General features: G+C 40.5%; 1 protein-coding gene across 1 annotated transcript in view; it reads right to left on the reverse strand.

Annotated features, from left to right (window-relative positions):
* The window catches only part of cdh23 (cadherin-related 23), a 311,828-nt gene that overhangs the window by 164,017 nt on the left and 131,991 nt on the right, over positions 1 to 15,820 (reverse strand). Inside the window, exons 7-8 of the mRNA XM_041789179.1 lie at positions 14,080 to 14,208; positions 855 to 933 (exon numbers count right to left, since the gene is read on the reverse strand). Of these exons, the coding sequence (XP_041645113.1) occupies positions 855 to 933; positions 14,080 to 14,208 (208 nt within the window). The remainder of the gene's footprint in view (positions 1 to 854; positions 934 to 14,079; positions 14,209 to 15,820) is intronic.

Genomic DNA, 15,820 nt, shown 5'->3' on the forward strand with positions numbered 1-15,820 from the left:
CGCCCACTGAGGGACCTGGATGAAGGACTGACGTTTTGAGCGGACCAATCACAGCCCTTGTGGTCCACATCGCTGCGATGCGTAGTTAGGATTTTTTGGAGGTGAGCGTCAGGCTACGGTGTAGGAGTCTGCGTCGGTGCAGAGGGCTACGCGTATACGCCGTCGATGTGGCGCAGAAGCATAAATCAGGCTTTATGCTGTCCTGACTCTGGCCATCCTGCTCCAGGTCCACGCCTCACCTCTCCAGGTATCCTCTCTGCTGACTCCTCAGTGATGCATATGGCCGTCCCTGAGAGCCCAGTGAGTCCTGGGAACCCAGCATGTGCTGAGCTGGATCAGCTATGGTCAACTGTTTGTCAGACATGGAGGGAGAAAGGCTGACATCCCTCCATCATTCTCAGGTTCAACAATTAGAATCATCCTCGTTGCCACATACTCGTCAGGATCTCTGGTTATTGTTCCTCAAACATGGAATTATTTACAGCAAACCTGCGTTTCCTGAGCTTGGATAAATGTTTGAAATCACCCATCCAGTCTGAGACGAGCAGCTGCTGTGACATTTAGAAAACAGAGACATGAGAACACCAGGTGTAGAAGATAAAAAACCCTGAGATCATGATGCTCCTCCTCAGGATTTGTGACAAACATCAGATTAATCCTGTTTCTACAGCAGGAGTCAGCGGAATGAAGTCTGACAGACCCTCTCAGTGATTAATAACCCCCGCCCCCGTTAGGATCCTCTGTGTGCCGTATCGACTGTGGGACCCGATGAGACGGCTCTATTATCGCTGTGGGATTATGATAAGCACCCATCGATCCCCCCGCCGTGCTCTGATCGATCATGTGACTCTGACCTGAGATGATGGTGTAGCCGATTCCTCTGGGCCGGCCCAGATCCTGGTCGATGGCCGTTATCTTCCTCACCTCGTAGCCCTGCACAGAGACACACAAACAAACAGAAGGCAGGATGAGCTCCACGCTATCGGCACATTTATGTGCATTTTTACAGGAACTTTCCTCTAATCTGGCTGGGAATACACCGCAGAAGCTCAGAGAATATTTGCCTCTTCTTCTAACAGGGCAAAAAATAGGAAACAAGTAGAAGTTAATGGCAAAATGTAGCTTAAATGGGCAAAAAGTGGCAAAAAAATGAGGCAAAAGGGCAACAATGGGATAAAAGTGACAAAAATTAGGCAAAAAATAAGTGAAAAATGACTAAAATGGGCTAAAAACAGTCAAGAGCGGCAAAAATGGGGCAAAAACATAGGAAACAAGTGGTATTAAATGACAAAAAGGTAGCTTAAATGGGCAAAAGGTTGCAAAACATGACATGAAAGGGCTAAAATGGGATAAAAGTGGCAAAAAGAAGTGACTAAAATATCCAAAAAGTAGGAAAAAAGTAGCGTTAAAAGGCAAAACGTAGCTTAAATGGGCAAAAAGTAGCAAAAATTGGATGAAATTTGGAAAAAAGTAAAAAAAGTGGCAAAAAATAGACAAAAAAAAAAGTGGGAAAATAGTGGTATTTGATGGCAAAAGGTAGCTTACATGGGTGAAAAGTGGCAAAAATGGCTTGAAGTATCAGTAAAAATAAGTTGAAAGTGGCAAATTTTTTTAATAAGCAGCAAAAATGGATGAAAAGTAACAAAAAAAAAACAGTTACGGATGGCAAGAAAAGGTCCAAAAGTAGAAAAATGAGGCAAAAAAAAAGTGACTAAAATGGGCAAAAAGCAGCCAAAAGTGGCAAGAAAACAAACAAAACCAAATAGAAAACAAATGATATTTAATGGCAAAAGGGAGTTCTAATGGATGAAAAGTATCAGAAAAAAAAAAAAAAAAAGGCGTTAAAGGGCAAAAATGGGACAAAAATGGCAAAAAGGGCAAAATTGGGAAAAAAATGGCAAAAATGGACAAAAATGCCAAAAAAGCAGCCAAAAGTGGGACAAAAAGGGCAAAAAATTAACAAAAAATGGACAAAATGGCGCAAAATGGCAAAAAAGTAGTATTTATTGTATTTAATGGCAAAATGTAGCTGAAATGGGTGAAAAGTGGTTTAAAAAAAGGTGAAAAAGGGCAAAAATGTTTTCCTTTTTTAAGTTTTTCTGTGGGAATAATATTTAAAATCAAGATTAAAGCCAAACGCAGAGTTTCACTGTGATAGAACATGTTCATGATAAACACAGCATTGTTACACTTCCTGTTTGTTCTTTTCAAAGTAAAAGCCCAGTTTGACATTTCTTTGGAGAATTCTCTCTGATTGTCGTAATGCTTGTAGAACTCAAATTCCAAAAAACATGGGACATCTTTAAAAATGTAAATAAAAACAGAAGTTAATGATTGTCAGATCTCACAAACACATTTTATTCTTAACAGAACATAACCAACAGATCAGAAATTGAAACTGAGACATTTTACCATTTCAGGAAAAATATTAGCTCCTTTTGAATTTGATGGCAGTAAAACATCTCAAAAAAGTAGGGACGGGGACAAAAAAAGGCTGGAAAAGTAAGTGGTACTACAGCAGAGGGAGCATCCAGCTTGTTCTCCTGACTCTAAAGCCTGCAGCTCTGATGGTATGGGGTTGCAGTTGTGTCTATGGCGTGGGCAGCTCTAACATCTGGAAAGGAGCTATCAATGCTGAAAAGTAGAGAGAGGTTTTAGAGCCACATCTGCTCCCATCCAGACAACGTCTCTGTCAGCAGCTAGAATCCTACATCAGACAAGAATGGGACAACATTCCTCTACTCTGCCACTGTGACAGACAATAAAACAGAGGCATCTGACCTCAGAGTTAAAGAAACAGTATTCAATCATCAATAATCCCGTTTCCTCTGCAAACACAAAGATTTACAGAGCTCTGTACTTCCACAACAAACGGCAAACCGCACCTGAGCAGGTAAAGCCTACAGTTTGTTTTAGAGTCAGAATCATCTCTGTGGTTTTCATTCTTCCTCTAGAGAGAGACAGAGAGAGAGAGGGAGAGGGAGAGGGAGAGAGAGAGGGAGAGAGAGAGGGAGAGAGAGAGGGAGAGGAAGAGAGAGAGAGGGAGAGAGAGAGGGAGAGAGAGGGGGAGAGAGAGAGAGAGAGGGAGAGAGAGAGGGAGAGAGAGAGAGAGGGAGAGAGAGGGGGAGAGAAGAGCGGTCTGTTTGAAGGCCTTTGATCCGCTCGGCTTTCTCCTCCGTCTCTCCTCAATCAGACACGCTGAGAGACTTAAAAACCGTCTGCTGCTCTCAGAGATGGAGAGAAGTCTCTTCTGCTGCCTCTCTGTCTCCCCCATCACTCCCCCCTCCCACTCTCTCTCTCTCTCTCTCTGAGTGAGCGAGCGGGCTGCCTCCCATTGATCCTGCAAATTGTGTCTGAGGCGTGTTTATGCTCCATTTCTGCCAAAGCATCTCCTGTCATTGACCAATTACAGCAGAATCAATTACAAGCCTTTTAGAGAGGCTCAGAGCTGCACGCAGGGACGGGGACGGGAGGAAGGAGGGAAAGAAACGAGAGAGGAGAGGAGGAAGTGATGCTGAAATAAGTCTGGCTTTAAGAGGAGTCAGGGTTTTAAACTTAAATACAGCTCTGATTAAAAAAAAACAACAGTACTGACCCCTGATTAGCAGCATAAATAGAAGTCTCAGACACCCAACCATTCATTACCCATAACTCTTATCCTGTTCAGGGTCACAGGGAGCTGCAGCCAACCCCTGCTCTCAAAAGTGTGATAAACAAACATGCACGCTCACACTCACACCTATGGGCAATTTAGAGCCATCAGTTAACCTAACGAGCATGTCTCTGGACTGTGGGAGAGAGAACATGCAAACTCCACACAGAAAGGCCTGGTCTGGCTGGGATTCAGACCAGGACCCTAACCACTACTCCACCATGCAGCCCCCTGGTTACTAACTGGTTAATATCATTAAAGTCACAGGTTATCTTCTGCACGCTGTTGAAACCGCAGAAATACGTCAGCAATGTTTAAACGAGAGGGTGAAGCTGGAGGAGAGCGAGGGTTTCAGTCCACTATTTCACAGCAAACATTTTTAACAATGAAAAATCCAAAAACGAGCTGTTTCTGAATACCATCAACAAAATAATCCAAAATAAAACTTACAGTTTTTCATTTTTTATTTCTTAGTTTTCTGTCTTTTGTTTTATATTTCTAAGTCTAATTTATTTTTGTTTTCAGTCTCTCGTGTTTTGTTTTTTTTCTCAGTTTTGTTTTTCATTTCGTTTCTTGTTTTTTATTTTCTCTTCTGTTTTTCTGTTTTCTCTTATTTTTGTCATTTTTGAATCTTGTTTTTTGTTTTCTGTCTCCTATTTTTCTGTTTTTCCAGCATTTGTATTTTATTTTGTCTTTTCTGTTTTCTGTTTTTTATTTTGTTTGACTTTTGTCTCACTTTTTAGTTTACGTTTTTCCTTTTTTATCTTGAGAGCAGAAAAAAAAGCAGAACTAATGTTAAACTAAGATGTGTTTAGTTAGTCTGTGGAATGGCTCAGACACAGAAATGAAAGAATGTTGAACATATGGTAGGTTTAAAAAATTATTTAAACAAAACATGATTGTGAAGTACTGTGGTGTGATAGACAAAGGGTCTATGTATGATGACTAAGTATTTAGTTATGTTTATCTTATTGTGTCTTATAAATCTAAAGGAAGCTGAGTAAAAGATGAATTTGAAAAGGGTAGGTTTATTTTTTGTTTTTCTGTTTTCTATCAATGTTTTTTTTTTAGTTTTCTGTCTTGTTTTTGTTTTGTCGTTTTTATTTTTTGATGTTTTTTCATTTTTAAATCTTTTTTTGTTTTCTGTCTCATTTTTTCAATCTTTTTTGTTCTTGTTTTCTGTCTTGTTTTTGTTTTTTAGTTCTTAGTTTTTTTTGTATCCTTTTTTGTTTTCTATCTTTCATTTTTGTTTTCTATTCTCATTTATTGTTTTCTCATTTTTATTTTTTGGGTAATTTAAGCTTGTTTTCTTTGTCCTCATCTTTTTGTTGTTGTTTTTTGTCTCTGTTTTTTGTTTTCCTTCTTGTTTTTTTGTGTTTAAGTTTTTGTTTTTCATTTTTTAATCTTTTTTTGTTTTCTGTCTCTTATTTTTTCCATCTTTTGTGTTTTGTTTTTTGTTTTTCTGTGTTCTGTCACTGTTTTTTAATTTTCTGTCTTGTTTTTGTTTTGTCATTTTTAGTTTTTTAGTTTGTTTTCTGTCCCAGTTTTTAGTTGTGATTTTTCAATTTATTTCTATCGTGTTTTTGTTTTCCATCTTTCATTTTTGTTTTCTGTTTCTTGTTTTTTGTTTTGTTTTGTTTCGTTTGTTTTTCCACTTTAATATTTGGGGTTATTTTCAATCATGTTTTTTGTTTTGTCTTTAGTTTTATGGGGGGTTTTGTTTTCTTTATCATTTTTTGTTTTTAAGTTTTAATTTAAATTTTTTTTTCTTTTATTTTTTTCTGTCTCTTAATTTTCCATCTTTAGTGTTTCTGTTTTAGTTTTTCATTTTTTATCCTTTTTTGTTGTCTTTCATTTTTCTGTCTCGTTATTTTATTTTTCCGTCTTTTGTTGTTTTTTGTCTATTGTTTTTAAGTGAGAGAAAAGTGAGAGGAAACTTTTTGAAAAGTTGTTGAATATGGCCTCCTACATGGCAGTAATGAAGGGGGAAAGCCCCAACTTCCCCAGCTTCACAAACATTCCCTCCTCTGCCTTTGATGATGTCATCCTTAAATGTTTGTATTGATTCCAGTCTAACCAGTACCCAACAAGGTTTACTATTTTAATAGTATATCAGTATTTCCATTAAAATTTATGACCAAAAAGAGTCTCAGCTAGCCTCTTAGCTCAGTCCTAGACTCTGGTCTCCCTTCATCAGTCTAGACCTGTAGGTCTGCAGGACTAGGTCTTCAGGGATCTGGATCACCTCCTCTCCTCTAAACCCGTTCACCTGTGGTAAAAATCACTTGGTGAGTCGGGATGGATGTATGCTCTGATGATGACTGCAGCGTGCAGCGCCACCTAGAGCCTTAACAGACTAACTTTACTCCAGGTTTCTTCACTTCCTGCCCCCCATCTGACTCTCAAGGATCATCTAGGTCATGTGATTGCCAACAGCCAATTACAATCCATTTACAAACCTTTCCCCATTAAAACCAAGGGTCCTCTAACTGAGAGCTCCTCCAGGCTGGTCAAAGATTCCAGCACTACATTTAGAGGAGCTTCTATTAGCAGATTTACGGTATGCCAGTCCTCTCTCAGTAATGAAGACTCTCCTCTGGGTAAGACAGAAACACGAGACAGAGCGAGGAGAAGAAGAAGAAGTGATGCTGAAATAATTTGAGTGATATTGTGGAGCCGTCTGCACGAGTGGAATCTGTCCAATCAACCGTCAGCGATACAATCACAGGCCCTCTCTCCCTCTCTCTCTCTCTCCCTCTCTGAGCGTCTGACAGTTAAATTGTGTTTGTCCTGGAGGAGTTGAAACGTCAGCGGCTGAAAACTGAAAACTCAGTGATTTCATGTGAAAAATAAAAATATTTTCTTCTCTTTTGTCAAACTTTTTTCTGGAGCTGACGGGTTGATTGGCCGGAGAAAAAGAGAGAGAGAGAAACAAACAGGAGCAGAGCGAGGCATGGACCAGTGGTTTTTAAAAATGTGTGCTTTTAGATGAGGGACTGTTAGGAGGAGCAGAGACGGACTAAGACCCTGACAACAGTCACAGACTCGATTCCTCTGATACAAGGGAACGTTCAGGGTCCAATCATCACTGGAAATAAAGAACTGGAGTACTGAAACTCAAACACTGACATATTTGTATTAATACAGTTATAAACACATGCATGAACTTTCTGCTATTTTACTTTTATTGATGAAATATTATCTACGCTGTTGATGTGCACAGATGGATCTAGAAAATTAAAATACAATGAAAAAGTTCATTGTTTCCACTGATTCACTCGTGAAAGTTAAACTTCCAGATTTTCTGGTATCATTTCATACAATGTGAAAGGATTTAGGTTTTTTTGACAGGCTGTTGTCAGAGACTGTATCAAAGCAGACTCATGGGAGTAAGCCACAGAAGGTCATTGGTTAAAAGGCAGGCTGTTGTCAGAGGCTGTATAAAGCATATTCAAGGAGGGTAAGCCACAGAAGGTCATTGACTAAAGGGCAGGCTGTCCTAGAAGGCTGTATCAAGCCACAGACAAGTCTGGTGTTCTAGTGTGGAGCCACTCCTGAACCACGGACAACCTCATCAGTCTCACCTGGACTAAAGAGAAAAAGATCTGGACTATTGTGGTCTAAGTGGTCCAAAGTTCTGCTTTCAGGTGAAACTGAATTTAGCATCTCATTTTTAATCAAGGTCCCAGAGTCTGGAGGAGGATCAGAGAGTCCCAGAATCCTTCAGGTCCTGAAGTCCAGTGTTTCCAGTCTCCACAGTCAGTGATGGTTTGGGGGTCCATGGCATCTGCTGCTGTTGGTCCACTGCTGTCAAAGCCCTGTCTGTCTTCACACAGTAGAAAGTATTGATCCTAGTATTGATTAGGCGATCAGATCTAATATCAAATATTATTCCCCATCCTCACAGATCACACTCAACAGTCTGGATGTGGTTTTTATGGACATCGTCTGTTCTCTCTGGGATCAGAAATCAGGAAAGAAGGAAAATCCATCAGCTGGTTACTGTTCATAGAAACACCCGCCCAGGTGTAGACAAACTCCAGATCTGGACTCTAGTACCTCTCTAGTATGTGGTCTTTGTTCCTGTCCAGTGAGGAGGACTGGGTCTAATTGTGCGAGCGCTCATGCCTCAGAGGAGTAACCTACGACCACGGTCCATGTTTGATTCCCTGAACGTGTAAATGTCACAACAGCTGACACTCTCTCTGTCATCGCTTGCCCTCGGCTTATCGCCACCAAACACCCTAATGGAACTGACACAGACGCCGTGAGAGCCGTGAGAGCGCCGCTAGAGCGGGCAGAGTCTGAGCAGCACTTTAGACCGTCTCTGCCTCTCTGCTGCCAGGATCAGGATCAGTTTGAGGGTCAGAGTTTCTTACTAACAGATCTTTCTCTTCTTCTCTCTCTGAACTCCTCTTCCAGTAATAACAGGATTAAATGCTGCCCCCTGCTGGCAGGATCTGCAGCACTCTCAGCCTTTAAGCTGCCATGAAAAATCTAAATCAGCTCAGACCTCCTGATCCAACACGGCTGTTCTCTACTACGGTTGATTTTTACAATGATGAGGGCTGATATGCTTGTTTGTCTTTTTTCAATAGACCGATCCTTTTCTAAGCTGACCCTGACCCAGTCTGGGTGAAAACGATCCATCAAAATGAAAGGTAAAAGGGAAAGACTGGGTCATTTATCATTTGAAAAAGCTTAAAACATGACAACTGTACCATTGATAACTAGTGAATTATGCATAAATATGACATGTCATGTTCCTTAAATGACGCTGGTTGGTTTGAAAAGTTTTTGCTCTAGATGGAGCTTTACAAGATGGATTTGCCTGATGACAGAGATGGAGTCTGGCTGATGCATCTGCTTTGTAAAGGGCGAGAGGTCGGGTACACCCTGACTGGTCCATCATAAAGATGACTTACACATCCATCCCTTAAGACAATCTAGAGTGATCAACTGAGGTAGAAAACCACAGAACCCAGTAAGGACAGAGATGATGGGTGAAATGGGTCAGTGTACACACAACTGACTTTTAATCTGACATGGGAAATCCAAAACCAAGAGACAAGCTGCTTCATAATTACCTCCGCCAACGAGGTTATGTGATCGGGTGGGTTTGTTAGTTAGTTTGTTAGTTAGTTTGTTTGTTAGCAACATAACTCAAAAAGTCATGGACAGATTTTGATGAAAATTTCAGTAAATGTCAGAAATGGCATAAGGAAGAACTGATTAGATTTTGGGACTGATCCGGATCACTGTTTGGATTCAGGAAATTTTTAAATGATATCTGTACTATTGGGAAATAGGGCTAATGGTGGAGGTCTGCGCTGTTACCACGTTATACCAGAAGATGGCGGACATGAGCAACTTCAATCCCAGCAGCATTTTGGGTGTTTCTGTTCAAAGTTTTGGAGTTTATAGAGTTTGAAAGATGCGCGCCCGGTCAAAGAGACGAGTCGGAGCGCAACAGAGAGAAAGACAGTGAATTGTAGCGAGAATACTCACAATGCTGGGAGGAATAGAGGAATATTCACCCTCTGCCATGGCTTCCAGTCGTCCAGTGAGACCATGGGTGAGACTGTCAGTGCATCTGTTGGCACCAGCAGGCAATGCTTCCACCATGACAGTCCACCTGTAGCGAAGCTAATGCTTTGCCTCATCATGTTTTTACCCCACCAGGGAGGGAGTAATCAGCGAATGCCTTGGTGGGGGACACATGGGGATGGATCCAGAAATTTTTTGAAGGATTCTTCACTGTTGGGAGGTAGGGCTAATGGTGGAGGTCTGTGCTCTCCAAGTGCTTTTCTTGTTACTGTTTAAAATAAGGTTATTATAGTTAACTAAAACTAAAATTTAAAAATAATTTTAGTTAACTGAAACTAAGTAAAAACTAAGTTTTGCAGAAAAAACAAAAACAAACTAAAGCCCAATTCTGTGCTTATGAAACTAAAATGAAATAAAATGAGAGACAAAACCTCCTTAGTTTTAATCTTTGACAGCACCATGCAAACTGACATGTACACCCAAGCCTGGAGAGGGTTAAACTGCTAGATTAGATTGAAGAAGACTTCACACAATAGTAATTTTAGGTCTTGAAATGTACAAAAACATTAAAATTGAATAAATAAAATCAAAAGTGAAGAGCCCTATTGGGTCTTGCTTCTGGCCGGTACGGCCAAAGGAACTAAAACTGATGAAAACTAAACAAAAAAAAAAAGTATTTTTGCAAATAAAAACTAAATTTAACTATCAAAGAAGCAGTAGAAACTGAACTGAATAAAATACAAAGTAAAAACTAAATAAAAATTAAAACTAGTGAATGATCCAAAATCATTACAACCTTGGTTTAAAAATAGGAAAACAAAACATGGAAAACCTGGTAACCCATGTATCATTCGTTCATTTAATATTTGATTGATAATTGAATAACAAATAATGAAACATTGATATTACCTTTGCTATTAATGTTGGGATCAGGGAATGTAATATGAAAAAATGGGTGTGAGCAGTTGGTATGATTTCAATATTAATTTGCATAACCTGGTGCAGGTGTTGTGCTCAGAAAGGCACCCTGAGAATCACATGCCCATCGCTGAGGAGTTCACGCTTCCTGGAACGATATACGGATGTTCATGTTCATGTTCCTGCACTTGTGCTCCTTCATTTGCATTCGTGCCATGCTTTGGTCCACCTTGTCCTTCTGTGCCAGAGCCAGGGAAGCATGCCGCGTCCAAGCACGGAAGAGTGTACTCCTGCTGGTCAAATGTACTGGACTTTTAGGCTCAAACGTACCCAGGCACAGTACAGACTGCCTAGCGCCGTAACTCGGCGTGTGTAATTCCAGGAAGCGGGAATTCCTCAGGGATGGGCATGTGATTCCCAGGATGCTTTTTGGAGCACAACACCTGCACCAGGGTATGCAAATCAATATTGCAATCAAATTGACTGCTTACAGCTGTTTTTTCATTTTACATTCTTTGATTCCAACATAAATAGCAAAAGTCAAAAAGACGCACGATTTCCTGTTTATTTGATTTTGTTTCAGAAATGAAAACTAGAAAATGAACAGTATTTTCATTATTTGATTTGGTTTTTAAAACAGAAAAGTGAACAGTGAGCCATTTTTCATTTATTTGTGATTGAATTATCAATCAAATATTAAATGAATGAATGATACACGGATTCCTGGTCTTGGCACTATCAGGCAGTTCAAATGGGAATAAAAAAAGGAAGCAAAAAAAATAATTTTATGTTTTCCATTTCTTGTGACTTCGTTTTCTGTTACTCATTTTATGATTTTCAAAGAAAATTGATCAATGTAAAATGTTTCCTTTATCATCTTATTGTTTTTGTTTTCGGATCAAAAGGAAGATCAAAGAACGGAACACTATTGATGTAACATTCTTTATGGTACATCACCACTTTGATCTTCCTTTTAGATCTCAAAACAAAAACAAAACAAGAACACACTGTTAAAAATATATTTTTGAAAAACAAAAAAAAAAAAAAAAGAGAAATTAAAAAGCAGCCCATACTTTTTTCTTTTTGTAAGTTTACGTTTCAATCTGAAATGCCTGAATGAGCCAAAGGCAGGTTTTCTCCATGTTTCATCTTCATATTTTTATAAACAGTCAGTTTATTTTGGAATTCTCATTTCAAATTGGATGTTTTGTTGTTTTCACTGCCCACGTTCTCCTTCCTCCTCTCATCAAAGACAGATCCCAGCATGAGCTCCAGAAATCACAAGACTGAGAGGAAAAGGAGGGATTCTGCACGAACAATGTCCGATAAAATCTGAAACTACTGTTATCATTTATTACGAGAGATTAGAGTGAAATAGCAGCCTGGGAAATATCTGGTTTTCTTCTTCATGACTTTTAAAATACAGCGTTCAGGCTGGTTGGGTTTTCTATTGGAGGAAAAATCTGACAGCCAATCAGAACCAAGAAGCGTCCCATAACCACATCTACCACCTAGATCCCCTGTTCTCTCTGCTCTGTCACCTGTTCTCCTCCCCCTCCCCCTGTGTTGTGACCTTCCCTGTGACAGTTGATGAATCAGAGAGTCGGGGAGACACTGGGCGTTGACTCCGTCACGCCCCGTTAATATGCATGCAAATGTATCACTTGACATTTCTACTACGACGCGTGCACGCTACGGACGATCGAGAGCGGGGGAGGGGGCTGGCTGAGTCAGGGGGAGAGACAGCAGACATGAGGACAGACTGTATTACACCCCCGTGTGTAATTATCTCCATCTCTGATAGGAAAAGTGATTGTCTGGCCATTAGCCACCTGGGAATGCCGTTTAGAGGGCGGAGTCATGGGAGGAACATAACCATGTACAGGAAACACTCTGAGGATTAAATTAGACAGGTAACAGACGTACCTGCATTAAAGAGAAAGGTAAGGTCAGAAGGAGAGTCTCTGATTGGACGGAGGTACCTGAGAAAACCTCTGGTCTGATCTGATGTAGCAGAGTTTATTTCCTGTTTCTTCATCAAAGACGCCGACTGCTACCTGTCTACAGGTGAGACTGATACCTGGGTAACATGCAGAGAATAGGTCTGCATGCATGTATGTGGAGTTGTGTATGTGTAGTTGTGCATGTGTGTGTAGTTGTGTATGTGTAGTTGTGCATGTGTGTGTAGTTGTTCATGTATGTGTAGTTGTGTATTTGTAGTTGTGTATGTGTAGTTGTGCATGTACGTGTAGTTGTGCATGTACGTGTAGTTGTGCATGAACATGTAGTTGTGTAAGTGTAGTTGTGCATGCGTGTGTCATTGTGCATGTATGTGTAGTTGTGCATGTGTGTGTAGTTGTGCATGTATGTGTAGTTGTGCATGTGTAGTTGTGCATGTATGTGTAGTTGTGTATGTGTAGTTGTGCATGGATGTGTAGTTGTGTATTTGTAGTTGTGCGTGTATGTGTAGTTGTGTATGTGTAGTTGTGTATGTGTAGTTGTGCATGTACGTGTAGCTGTGTAAGTGTAGTTGTGCATGTACGTGTAGTTGTGTATATGTAGTTGTGCATGTATGTGTAGTTGTGTATGTGTAGTTGTGCATGTATGTGTAGTTGTGTATGTGTAGTTGTGTATGTGTAGTTGTGCATGTATGTGTAGTTGTGCATGTATGTGTAGTTGTGTATGTGTAGTTGTGTACGTGTAGTTGTGCATGTATGTGTAGTTGTGTATGTGTAGTTGTGCATGTATGTGTAGTTGTGTATGTGTAGTTGTGAATGTACGTGTAGTTGTGTATATGTAGTTGTGCATGTATGTGTAGTTGTGTATGTGTAGTTGTGCGTGTATGTGTAGCTGTGTATGTGTAGTTGTGCATGTACGTGTAGTTGTGTATGTGTAGTTGTGCATGTACGTGTAGTTGTGTATATGTAGTTGGGCATGTTTGTGTAGTTGTGTATGTGTAGTTGTGCATCTATGTGTAGTTGTGTATATGTAGTTGTGCATGTACGTGTAGTTGTGTATGTGTAGTTGTGCATGTACATGTAGTTGTGTATGTGTAGTTGTGCATCTATGTGTAGTTGTGTATATGTAGTTGGGCATGTTCGTGTAGTTGTGTATGTGTAGTTGTGCATGTACGTGTAGTTGTGTATAAGTAGTTGTGCATGTATGTGTAGTTGTGTATGTGTAGTTGTGCATGTACGTGTAGTTGTGTATGTGTAGTTGTGCATGTATGTGTAGTTGTGTATGTGTAGTTGTGCATGTATGTGTAGTTGTGTATGTGTAGTTGTGTATGTGTAGTTGTGCATGTATGTGTAGTTGTGTATGTGTAGTTGTGTATGTGTAGTTGTGCATGTACGTGTAGTTGTGTATGTGTAGTTGTGCATGTATGTGTAGTTGTGTATGTGTAGTTGTGTATGTGTAGTTGTGCATGTACGTGTAGTTGTGTATGTGTAGTTGTGCATGTACGTGTAGTTGTGTATGTGTAGTTGTGCATGTACGTGTAGTTTTGTAAGTGTAGTTGTGCATGCGTGTGTAGTTGTGCATGTACGTGTAGTTGTGCAGGCTCTCTTGTTTCTCCACATACATGCAGCACAGGAGGAGATAAATCCTGCCGCCTCTCTGACCTTTCCTGGAGGCCTCACGCTGCAGCGGGCCGTAAATCTCCTGCAGTAATTACACCTGCAGCACCTGAGCGCCTGGTCCATGTGTATGTGAAGGCTCGGGGCTCAGTTTCGGGGGGGTGAGCCCCTGGGGGGGGGTGACACAGGCTGCCCTGATAATAAGTCAGAGCTTCATTTTAGACCATATTTCTGCAAACAGCTCCTGAATAATCAAAGAGGAGGTGAGTGGGGCGGCGGGATGACGGATGAGAGGAGAGATAATCCCAACATGTCAGCGACATGACGGATGACAGTGACAGGAGCAGACTTTAGAGTTCAACGTGATAAAAGAAGGACCAGACTGACCAGAGGGACGTCCTCCTCGATGTTGGTGCTGTAGGGCAGGTTGGTGAAGATGGGGTCCATGTCCTGGACGTCCGTGATGCTGATCGCCAAGTTAGCCAGACGGGACAGAGGCCGAGCTTTGTCCTGGTCCTGGAGGGAAATGTAAATGATGATCTAGATCAGTCTCATTAGAGTTTTTCATTGTATTTTACTGCAATTTTATCAGTTCAGTGCTGTCAAAAACATGAACTAAATATGTCCCGTATTAATCTAAACATGCACTGTTTGATTTAGGCTGAAAAATATAAAATTCTGAATATAAATCTACCACGTGTGTCGGAGTTTTATTATTGTACACTTATTAAACTATAAAAACCCACCTTCATACATAAGTATGTGTGTATCAGCAGGTTTAAATGTATTTAAATGATATTCATGATAAATTATGTGTCATTATGGGGATATTTAACCTCCGCTATTGGAGATAAAAATAGAAATTTGGATTTCAGAGTATTCTGACTGTTTCTACAGCTTATTTCCTTTAGGACATTACTGATATCGTCCTCTCCTTTAAGTCCAGCGTGCCTTCTGTATCTGCACACTGCTGTCTCATGTCCTTATATGGGTGTTAAAGGGGTGTGGCTCTATGCTAATTAGAAGAAATAAGCTTCCAGCATAGATCATCTAGCATTCATCGACTTAAGAACAGAGGAGAAAACGGTTCAGCAGTTTAAGAACGTGTCATGAATTTCACAGAGGTTTCTCAGAAACTCGAAGAACCAATTCAAGATAAATCAAAGGGAAACTTCGGTGGGATCATGGCATGCTCTTAAAGGTCTCTACTGTTTGCACCTGTGGGTGCTTGTGCACCTTTTTCCTAGTTAGTGTAAAGACACGCCTATTTATGCCCATATAAGGCAATGAGACTGCAGGGCAGTGTGCAAACACATCAGGAGTTATGCCCAAATAAACAATAAAACAATCACACCCTGAGTATCAGAACCATAATAGTTCTAGTGGATGTAGTGCAGCTCCAAATGACACAAAAAAGGCCTGTCTACTCACAGGCTCTGCACCAGGAGCTGATATTAAATGAGAGCTACAAACACAAAACCAGAGGATGTTGTTCAGACTGCGCTGTCATCAGAAACAGCACACCTGGAGCGGTAATAAGGAAGCATTTCAGGCCAATAAAAACAGTAAAGCTGATCTACAGTGAGGACCTGGAAACAGTTCAGATAGGGATTTAAAATCAGTGCTATCTCCCCAGGGCTGGTAAATACAAACATGCTGGACAGTTTTACTTCCTTTGATACTCTGAAGGCAAAATTTGACCTCCCAAAGATTTTCAAGGTCACAACTTTGCTCACCATACACCTGATTCTGTGAGCGACATAATTCTGTCTGACCCTTCAAGGTTCATCTCAGCTGCGAAGGCATCAATGCTCTCAGCTCCAGCCTCTTCAGTTATCAACAATACCTGAGATAAAGAGCGTGGCACTACCTTTCCTTTGAGTGGTGACTAAAGGCCCAGGAAAGGTCAACAGTACTACTACCTGTGCTTCAGGTTCTACACCCAACACATCGGTCCACGTCCAGTTATTAAAGTTAACACAAGAGTTAAAAGTGTGTGGTAGAAGATTTGTTTCTTCCCTTAATCACACCTTTCTCTTGTCTGAAGCTGTTCTGACCTCTATGAGACATTACTGAAGGCCCTTAATCCCATCTATTCAGTATTTACGAAATGTAAACCTAACACAGC

This window comes from Cheilinus undulatus, linkage group 6, assembly GCF_018320785.1.
Source record: "Cheilinus undulatus linkage group 6, ASM1832078v1, whole genome shotgun sequence".
Lineage (NCBI taxonomy): Eukaryota > Metazoa > Chordata > Actinopteri > Labriformes > Labridae > Cheilinus > Cheilinus undulatus.